General features: G+C 39.9%; 2 protein-coding genes across 3 annotated transcripts in view; both read left to right on the top strand.

The window, feature by feature from the left end:
- Positions 1-1,547: 1,547 nt before the first annotated feature.
- Positions 1,548-9,276, top strand: pla2g3 (phospholipase A2 group III). Its single transcript, XM_068706421.1, has 7 exons — positions 1,548-2,136; positions 4,487-4,619; positions 4,716-4,850; positions 5,213-5,541; positions 5,755-5,884; positions 6,294-6,404; positions 6,858-9,276. The coding sequence occupies exons 1-7, from the start codon at positions 1,617-1,619 to the stop codon at positions 7,075-7,077; spliced, it is 1,578 nt and encodes a 525-aa protein (XP_068562522.1). The 5' UTR covers positions 1,548-1,616; the 3' UTR covers positions 7,078-9,276.
- A 521-nt stretch (positions 9,277-9,797) lies between these two features.
- The window catches only part of ttc28 (tetratricopeptide repeat domain 28), a 104,672-nt gene continuing 103,830 nt past the window's right edge, over positions 9,798-10,639 (top strand). For both annotated transcript variants that reach the window (XM_068706419.1, XM_068706418.1), the window contains exon 1: positions 9,798-10,070. In XM_068706419.1, coding sequence (XP_068562520.1) covers positions 10,041-10,070 — 30 coding nt within the window. In that variant the 5' untranslated portion in view covers positions 9,798-10,040. The remainder of the gene's footprint in view (positions 10,071-10,639) is intronic.

The following is a 10,639-nucleotide window of genomic DNA, read 5'->3' as shown; positions in this document are numbered from 1 at the left end:
TAGCATACACGTGGCTAAGGAATAAAGACATCATGGCACTTCCTTTTCCTCTGTTTTCTCGAGATGCGTTGGCAGAAAACTTTGTCTGCATCAGGCGAGGTTTAAAACCAATCAGCTCAGACAGACACGCAGCAAAGAACTTTGTGAACTTTGACTTCTCTTGATAAAACTCTCCTTCTGTTCCAAGTGGGGGAAAGTGTACAGACCTGTTGCACTCTGAAAGTCTGCCCTTTCATTTCTGGATGAGATCTAATCTACTTCTTTCATCAGGAGTGAGATCAATTTGGTCTTGCAAAAGCAAGAATTATAATGATAATTATATCATTGAGGGAAATTTATTCAAACAGAAAAAGCAGCTCAAACTGAGAACAAATATTAATATAGGCTACAGTAGAATTACAATAGAGTAAAATGGGCCTATCTGTTACAGGCTTGCAAGAGTGAATAGCCTTAAAAGTGCACGTCTTAATAGAATCGGTGTGCAGTCTTTACGCTCTGAACTGCGTTTTTGCGCTTTTATTCTCCATCTATGCTATGGTAATGGACTTTCCAGCTTTTCATTTGAGGCATTTATTTATGGCACATTTTAAAACAAAACGTTTGACGAACGCTTGTCGAAAAAATACTTGTTATTTTTGGCATTCAATTCAGCAATTTTCTGTTTTGAATGCCGCTTTTGGGCACCGCTTTTGAATTTGCGTTTCATTTTCTCCTCAGGAAAAATCAGTGCTAACGTTACTGAGTGAATCAGTGCTAACGTTACTGAGTGAATCAGTGCTAACGTTAGCTACCTGTTTGCCGCAGGCGCGCCGGTCTGTGACCTTCTGACCTATGTCGTCACGTCACTAACGTAGCTAACAAAGAAAGCACAATTAAATATATTTTTCTTTATTTTTATATCAACTTTGGAAACACAGACAAGACAATAAGACCATAGTGTGGATCCCATGTAATTCAAATTGAAAAAAAAAAAAAAACGGCTGCAGGGGTAATCTCTAGAGGGGGTCTGGTCTCAAGAGGTCCTGAGAAAATCTGATTAAAAGAAAAGCAAATGTCTTTATGTTGCTCACAATTCTGCACCTCTTATTTGTGGACTCAAATGGATAAAAACGAGTTATCTGTGTGTCTCATATCCCATTTATCAATCGATATATTGATTAGTTCGTCACATTTGAATTGAGGTGTGTGTGTATTCGGGAGGCGTCTGTCACTTATCAATACGACCTAGTCACATTTGCGTGTGTGTGTGTGTGTGTGTGTGTGTGTGTGTGTGTGTGTGTGTGTGTGTGTGTGCGCGCGCGCGTTAATCAATATGTCATGGTCACTGTCAGTGATATGCGCGTGGGAGGGAGAGAAAGAGAAGGGGGGGGGGGGGGGGGGAGGAGAGGAGTGATGTTGGGCTGAACTGACAGGTCACATGATTCAGGCTGATTTGGATGTTGTGTTTATTTTGGATTCACCGGGGAAAACCCCCGCGCGCCTCCGCCTCTCCTTCTCATTTAAAACCAAACAGGAGTCTGTCGATCTGTCCAAAAGTCCCCAGTGAGTGAAGGAATCTTTTCCTTCAGATTTCAGGTGTAACAGCTTCTTCAGCCTCTCTCCTCCGCCGCGCCACCATGACGCACATCGCTCCTCTTCTCTCCCTCGTTTTGTTATCATCGCTCCTGAGCTGGACGGCTGCAGAAACCTCGATCCTCTGCATCTGGACTAAAGTTTTGCCAAATGCAGAAGTGCACTACAGTTTCCTCCGGAGCGACCCCCGGCAGGCCTCTCCATCCCTGCGGCTCTACCACAGCGCCTGGTCCAGGGAGCGCGCTCTGCTCAGCTGCACGTTTAGCGACGACGCAGCAGTGATCCAAGACTATTTCTCCGCGTGCCGGGAGCGCACGCAGGAGTTCTCCGATCATCCAGACGAAAATATTGACGTGGAGTCCATGTTGGAGGCAGAGGAGCTGTGCGTCTCTGTGGCTTCTCCAGGAGTCGGCGAGCTCCGGGAGCGCGCAGGGAGGAGGCCGGTGAGGAGCGTCGGTGGACACACAGAGGTCAGGACCCATCAGCGCGTAAAGCGCGGTTTCATTGTACCGGGGACTCTATGGTGCGGCTCTGGCAACAAGGCGCCGTCATATGCAGATTTGGGTAAGTTGTCTTCATACTTTATTTGATAATCATGTAGGACAGTCACAATATGATTAAAGGGATGAGAACACAAACATTGCCCATAAAGATTTAGCTTTTCTCATGTGAAATAAATAAGACTGACTTGACTCTTCAGAAGTATAAATGGCTTTATAGGCTGTAGAGAGAGTTTTAGGATCCTAAACTTCCCATGATGCAACTCAATAGCCAAGGACATTAAAATGATTAAAGTAGTGTCACTTAAAGGGAAACAAACTGATTTCATACAAGTCGAGTTGTGTCTATCTTTGCGGTGAATCAAACGTGTTGAGTTACTTCCTCATAAAACATTTGCAAAGCACATTTTTCTCTAAAGTTTGAAACCTAAATTAATAACATGTGTTTATTTGGGGCATGGGGATGTCATCAACTATGCATTCAAGCAAACAAAACTGTGATCCACCATAGACTGCATATAAGATGGATACCGATCCAGGGATAGGTATACCGCTGAACAACATACCAGTCCAGGGTTAGGTACATAACGCTGAACAACAAAATACTTTAAGGACAGGTACTTAGTGCTGAACAACATACCAGTCCAGGGATAGGTACATAATGCTGAAAACAGTGGCATACCGTCGGCCACTGTTCGATCTCGGCGTCACTCCCTCAGACACACAAATAGTATCATAGAACTGCAGAGCGTAATAGAACTGCATCACAGTCTAGCTTGTTAACAAGTCTTATGCACATTTATAGTTAATTTGAACTGCATGAACTCACACATGAATGAAAACAATAAAGAGAGAGAACACCTTGAAAGAGGACTTGACTGCAGCGTCTGGCTGGTATCCTCAATCTCTGATGACGAGTGACTGTAAAGCACACTAAATAAAAACTTAAGAAACTCAATGTTCTGAACTTCTGGAAAGTTCTATGACATCCAGGATAAACACACTTAGAAGAAGCTTTGGGTGTGATACTGTGGGTTCACATGTGCCTCACACATGTTAACATATCAGTGCAAGTCTTTGCAAAATGCTAATACAACAATACCACACAGTTTAAATCAACAGACGTGTCTATGTGATGAGCTGATTACATTAGGTGAAGAAATTAAGCTAAGACAACGGACCACAATGGACAACGTTCAACACTAAAATGAATTTGATGTGGTGTTAATGTTGCTTCTGAGATAACACACACTAACGTTACTGTTAGCGTTAGCTCAACTGTTCATCGTCATGAACACACGTCGGCGATTTCTGGTCCCCTCTCCATCTTCCAAAATCTCACAAGATTTGATAATCTTGTGAGATGTTAAGAGTTCAATAATGATGATTCACTGAACTTGTAGAGAAGCGTATATACATCACTTCACAGAAAATACTGTATCATGCTGATAAATTACAGTAGTCTGCTGTTATTGTTAATTGAAGAGTTAAAGTTCTAAGACGGAAACACGGACAACTCTCCTACCTGTCAATCACCATGTAGCCCCGCCCCTAAAACATACCCTGCTTTATGGTCTGTTTGACTCTAAATGGACCATCATTTACTAAATGAACATCATGCTGTAATGAAGAAGACTTGAAACTAGAGATTGAGACCATAAACTCATGTTTACAATGTTTACTGAGGTAATAAATCAAGAGAGAAGTAGAGTCATCTTCTCATAGACTTCTATACAACCAGAGGAGTCGCCCCCTGATGGACACTCGAGAGAATGCAGCTCTAAGACACTTCCCTTTTCGGACCCTCCTGGGACCCTCATATAAAAATTGCTTTTGTAGCGTAATGTTGTGCACAAAAGTAATAGATTGCATTTCCTGACTATTTCAGGAATGCAGTGACACTGTTGCATAATTAGTGAGGTCGTTCTGTTGCTTTTCTTAATTAATCATAAACTGAATTTTTTTGTTTTGGACTGTTGGACGTTGACAAAACAAGATAATTTTACCATGGGCTTTTGGAAATTGTGATGGTCAGTTTTCTCTTTCTTTTTAGATTTTATGGACCAAACGCAAACATTTTCTGCTCTTCCTCTGTTTATATTGCAAAGCTTTGTTGTTACAAACTTCTCATATTTAATGTGTTGACACAAAAAAAGTTTTGTTTACACACTCATCAAACACATTGTGTGAAACCTTAGAGATCCAAAGAATGTGTTGACTTTGTTTCCTTCCCTGTTAAAACAGTCTGCATTGTTTACATCTATGTTCACTTGCTGGTTTTCTTCTTCTTCCCTCTCTTTGCTGGCTCTTTACTGCCACCTGTAGTCTAGTCTTGACTGGACTTAAATTGTGATCAAGTTGTGGTAATAATATTAATAATCTTGTAATTGATCCCAACTCTGTCCCTCTTTTAGGAGTTTTTACAGATACTGACAGCTGCTGCCGTGAACACGACCATTGCAACCACACCATCCCGGCCTTTCACTCCCAGTTTGGTATCATCAACAGCAACATCTTCACCATGTCTCACTGTGACTGTGACAACAAGTAGGAACTTAAATACCTTAAATCTGAACTAAATGACGCCCAGTCGGTACGATTTGTTGCGTTTCCTTTTTTTAACCAACATGATTGGTGCTGCAGGTTTCACAGTTGTCTGACGCAGGCGAATGACAGCATATCTGAAATGGTGGGGTACACCTTCTTTAACCTGCTGAAGATGCACTGCTTTCAGTTCTCCCACCGACTCCAGTGCACAGAAAGAAACTGGTTTGGCATGTAAGTAAAGTTCTCATTTATTTAGTAACACTGTGGTGTGTGTAGGGTTTTGTTTAGAGCACAAAGGAAGACGTTTGTGCTTCGGAGGACTTTTTGGAAAGAAAAATGTTGGTTTGTCGACAAACTGGTGGACACTTATTCAAGTACTGTACTGTATTAATACAATTATGTGTAACAATCCGATTATATTGTATTTTTATCTTTTGTTGTTTTTTGTGATTTACTTATTGATCATACATTTACTGTTTGACATACTTGTACTTGACTGTTCCTATTTTACACTATTTTATACTTTATATACTCCACTACATCTCAGATCATATTGTACCTTGAACTCCACATTTATCTGTTGTGACCTGCAGGTGTAAAGAGACTAAAATGGCTCTCTGCGCTGAGGTGCATCCCCCCACGCTGTACGACTCTCCCAATCGAACGGAGGTCAGTGTGAACAGCTCCGTCGTAAACACCACGGTACCCACAGAGATGCTGGGGACGTCAGACCTCACCGCTACCGCAGCATCCACACTCCCTACACCTTCATCCAGCTCCCGCTCGGCCTCTCTCGCCCCCGTTACCAACGTCACCACCTCCACATCAGAGGGACTCACAGGATCCGCACCTGAGGGCGGAGACGATCTAATGAACACTTTACCTGCCGAAAAACAAGCTCTGTCTGGGCTGGATACCACAGGTGTCTAAATCTAACCAAGTGGTTTTTAGCCTTTTTTAAAATTTTGTTTAAATTTACAACGTTAACCATGTGTTTGAAACTGTTTAATCAGGGAGAAAATACATTTCCCTCGAATCTTAATTGAAAATGCAGTTTAGTGGTAGAAGATCGTGTCGCTCCAGTTTAGATTTCTAAACCACATTAACGGATTGGACGTCTTTATACACTTTACAGAGGAGCAGCTGTCATGTGCCGTCTACAACGACCTTGATGAGTGCAGTTACAAGATCCTTCCAAAGCAGAAGAAATATGGCCTCTACAACCCAGAGGACAGGACGCTGTACCACTGCAACTGTACCAGCAGGTAAACAAAGACAATCAACACCAATCATTAGAAGAATTCAGATTTTTTTTGTTAGCATTACGAGGCTACATCAGGATGATATTCAGCGATGTGGAGGAGGTGTGTGTCACATCATGTCTACAGTAAATATTTACAGGGCTATTTGCAGAGTTTATACAGACATGGTGCACTCATCTTGATTTCTGTGCGAGACAGACATGGTGCGATGGGTCATAACACAGAGCTAGGCCACAAGCAGTGCACACATATGCTCACAGTCACACGGTTACATAAGGTGTGTGGGTTCTCTCAATCTGCACAGAATTGATTTGCCGGCCTTGGACATTATCATAATCTCATGTTTGCACACATGGTCTCTCTTTTTTTTTTTTGTCTGTTGGTCTCTGACGTGTTGGTCTGTCCTCACCAGATTATTCCAGACTTTGGCTAAACAGAAACAACTGACCGAAGTACAGACTATTCTGCTGGGACGTGTGTCTCAATCCTGCTTCCTGCCACATGACTGCACAGCGGGAAAGATGTACGTATGCAGAGACATTTGTGGATGTATGTCTGTGATTTAAGAAGTACTTGGATCCTTTACAGAAGTAAAAATACTAATACGACAATGTATAAATATAAATCAGTTGCAAGTGAAAAAAACCTTTATTCAAATGATCTATTAAAGTAATTAAAAGCAGAGAAGTATTAAAAAAAATTGGATGCTTTTACTTCTTTGGGGCTTGAAAATGTGTTTCAATCAAACATCTGAGAAGTTTATTTTAAAATCTTATAATGTAAAAGCTTAGTCTGCAAAGTAACTAGTAACTATAGCCATCAAATAAATGTAGTGGAGTAAAAAGTACAATATGTACCTCTGAAATGTAAGCACAAGTATAAAGTAACATTAAATGGAACTACTCAAGTACAAATACCTCAAAAAGTTAAAGTTACGGCATGATAAAGCAACCATTTCTTCTTCTTTGTTGCGCAGCTGTGCAGCAGCTCTGGTGAGAGTGGAGCGTCCTCAGGAGGACCAGAGGAGCCGAGCAGACACGGAGGAGCAGCGCCATCTACAGGCCATCGCACTGAAGGCCAGGAGGCCGAACGTGAGGAGAGCGAAGAGGAAAGACAGAGCTGTCCGGCTTCACAAACTGTGTCTCAGGGTGGTCCGGTCCAGACTCAACCAGAACAGGACAAGAAAACAGGGTTAGGATGCACGTGGGTCAGCTGTAAGAGGAAGAGAGTTCGCCTGAGTGTGAATATTACGGAGGGTCAAAGTGATCAATATTATAGATGAATAAGATGTTATTTCAGGTCATTCTCATTTAATTCCAGCTCTTGTTTTTTTTATTTTTTCCTTCCACCAAAGTCTGTTTTATTTAATCGCACAATATAATTTTCATGTAAACAGGTAAAGCATGTGACTAGATATTAATTTGTTCTGAATAACCAGACAGATAATTTTAAGTTTAGTCTGATTTAATTTATTCATGGACCAACAAACAACACCATTCCAAGGAATATATGTTTGTTAACTCTTATTTCCAACAAGATCACAAAAAACCCAGACGAAACAGAAAGTTTACAAATAAAATACTTAAAAACTGCTACGTTGTAATAAAAATGACCTGCAACAAACTGAAAAGAAATCTTGATAAAGAGCTGAGTTTTAAAACTTTGCATGGTGATATTACATGTTTTTAACTGCATCATATAATTATCTATTTATTTAATATTGAACACTTTGGGTCTCCGTATAATATTGTAATATAATGTATTTATATTGTCTACATCGGAATTGTAATAGAACTCAGTTTTGGCCGAATTGTTGGAACAAACTTTTCCCTCAAATACAACAAACCAACTTTTCACAGCAGATGTTTTGACGTGTCTTAAAAGAAACGGCACACGTGTGACTTGAATATTAGTTCACTCAGGTGTCCCAGTTCAAGAGCGCTGCTATTATGCATGCTAGCTTACTAGAATAACCTACCGGGACACCGAATACAACTGAGGCGCTATAAAAGTGAATAGTTATATCTGTGCAATTCTTGTTAGCTTAACTCTAGTTATGGCTGTTGGGAATATCTCAACAAACGCTGGAATTGTCATGAAATTTTATACAGATATTCATGGTCTCCAGTGGATGAATACTACAGATTTTTTTTTATCATTCACTAACTTTTTCCTCTTGTGCCACCATGAGGTTGACATGTGTGGTTATGAGTGACTATCTCATAAACGATTGGATGATTTGATGTTATATTTGATATATTCATGGTCCCCAGAGGATGAATCCTAAAGATTTGTATCATCCCCTAACTTTTCCTCTTGTGCCACCATGAGGTTGACATATGTGGTTTTAAGTAAAATATGTCAACAACTATTGGACGGAGACTTTCTCCAAAACCAATGACATTACCTCCGTTGTACTTTTTATTCAGCGCTAATTAGCAAATATTAGCACGCTAACACGTTAAACCAAAATGGTGAACATGGTAAACATCACCTGCTAAACATTGGTATGTTAGCTTTATTATTGTGAGCATGTTAGCATGTTGACATTAGCATTGAATATGGCCGTAGACTTGACTATATGTCAAAATGTCTGCCATGAAAAGAGTCTGTGAGTTTGATATCGGTGTCACTATTCCTTGAGATAATGAGTTTACCAGCCTTTTTATGCAGTAATACATCAGTCGTCTCCACTGTTTGAAGCCCTATTTGTGAATATTTGTAGGCTACTGTGTTGTATGAGTTGTAGATGAATGTGAATGATGTTATTAGCAAAGCTAAAGTAAGAAAAACAATTTTGTAAATATCTGTACATGGGACACGGTGAAATATTTGGTATGTGATGCAAGAAGAAACTGTAGGACTTAAAAGCAATAGTAATCAGCACTAGCCTGACTCGTAAATGACAAATTGTTGTTTTTACGCATTATGTATGATGTCTGTACAGTAATATTAAGCTCACCAGTTAGCCTAGCTTAGCGTAAAGACTGGGATGAGTGGGCAACTATCCTGGCTTGTAAAACAGCAAATTGTTGTTTTTACACTTGGGTTTTTGTACGCATTATGTGTGATGTTTGTACTGTAAATATGAAGCTAGCAGATTAGCCTTGCTTAGCATAAAGACTGTAAGCTGGGTAGAAACAGCTAACATTAGCCTGGCGAACTGTTTCCAGTCTTTATGCTAAGCTAAGCTAAGCCTGTGGCTTCATCACTGATAAACACCAGAGTGGGATCAATCTTTCCACTTAAAAAAGTCTCCCAAAATGTTGACTAATTTATAAAAAATGTATAAAGTCTTAAAAACACTATTTGTTTCCTGCCATTTAAACAGCAAATATGTGTTTAATTAGTTACTGTGTTGTTGGTGTTTGTTTGACTAAGTAAAAGTAAAAAAAACCCATAAACTGTGTTCTTTTATTCCACAAGAAAAACCCACTAAAAGCATCATCGCTTAATCCACATACACATATCAACATACATAACTAATACATAACTATAACACCATTACTCTGTTGTTTGTTTGTTGTTTGGTTACTTGCACTACTGTTCATTTAGTATAATAATTAATTGTATATATGGTGCATTTTTATATCTAATATGTTTACTCTGTTACTCTTATTATATATATCGTGCATTTGATAAATTTGCATTTTTATATTTAATATTTTTTAATCATTAATTAATTTCATAATTGATACTGTAGCGAAAAAATGTCCCCTTGCGGGATTAATAAAGTAACTATCTATCTGTCCATCTATAACAGTGAGTAACAGGCCCGCAGTAATGAATATCTGTCAGGTAACTCAACTCCTCTCTGATGTCATGAGAAGTAATTGAAACCTTGCTGAAGGCTGAAGGCCGTGGAGCCGACCGGATCCCCGCCTCCCTCACCGGACAAACACTCCGCTATGGGGAGGAGAAGCTCGGCTGTGGGAACATGGCGCACATACTCTGGATTAACTTCCCCCAGGAAAAAGTTAGCAGGATCTCTCCGTAGCGCACACGTCTCCCCATCTTATCGATAAAGTAAAGGCGGATAAACCACAATACTCTGGTGGAGGCTGGTATTGTGTTGTTTTTTTTTGGATGGTGTGTTTTTTCCTGTCCTGTCCTCAACTGGGATGAAAGTTTGTCGCCGCCGAATTTATCCGAGAGCAGGATGGAAAAGAACAGAACGAGGAAAGAAAAGGTAAAAGTGAGGAAAACAAGCGGTGCGTGTTTTATTTAGCGGTTTCACGAAACCGCCGCTGTGTCTGGTCTGGTGTGGGTGGCAGTGCGATCCTGCAGGAGGCTGAGAGAAGAAAGAAAAAGTTGGTTCTCATGATGAACTGGCATCCTGGAGGATTTATTTTGAAACCACTGGCTGGAGTTTGCACACTTTAAACCCCCTCTCTCCCCCTTAAAAATGTAATATATCTTATTGTTTTCTCTATTAATTAATTATTTGTTAACATAAGATGTCTAAGAAATAGATAAATATGACAGTGGTAGTTACTCAGATGTTTTACTCAGGTAAAAGTGTAGAACTACTCTGCTACATGTAAAAGTATCCAAGATTCCTCTGAATTAAAAGTAGTATAAACAGCATGATATACTTAAAGTACTTGTTGGGCAGAATGGTCCCTTATTATATACATTATATCATTGGTAAAGGTGGAGTAAACTATTCCTGTGATGTGTGATTAGTAGTGTAAAGTAGCATACAGTTGAAATACTCAAGTAAAGATAAAGTACCTCAAGATTGCTTAAGTAAATGTA

This window comes from Cebidichthys violaceus, unplaced genomic scaffold (assembly GCF_023349555.1).
Source record: "Cebidichthys violaceus isolate CVI_PGR_0920_01 unplaced genomic scaffold, fCebVio1.0.p SCAF_12, whole genome shotgun sequence".
Classification (NCBI taxonomy): Eukaryota; Metazoa; Chordata; class Actinopteri; order Perciformes; family Stichaeidae; genus Cebidichthys; species Cebidichthys violaceus.
The sequence above is the reverse complement of the archived record's forward strand: the minus strand, read 5'-3'. Positions and strand labels throughout refer to the sequence as shown.

Excerpts from the sequence above, each read along its gene's own strand:
- pla2g3 (XM_068706421.1), top strand. The coding sequence starts at position 1,617 with ATGACGCACATCGCTCCTCTTCTCTCCCTCGTTTTGTTATCATCGCTC. Across the intron at positions 4,620-4,715 it reads CACTGTGACTGTGACAACAA|GTTTCACAGTTGTCTGACGC; the intron begins GTAGGAACTTAA and ends TTGGTGCTGCAG. Across the intron at positions 4,851-5,212 it reads GAAAGAAACTGGTTTGGCAT|GTGTAAAGAGACTAAAATGG; the intron begins GTAAGTAAAGTT and ends TGTGACCTGCAG.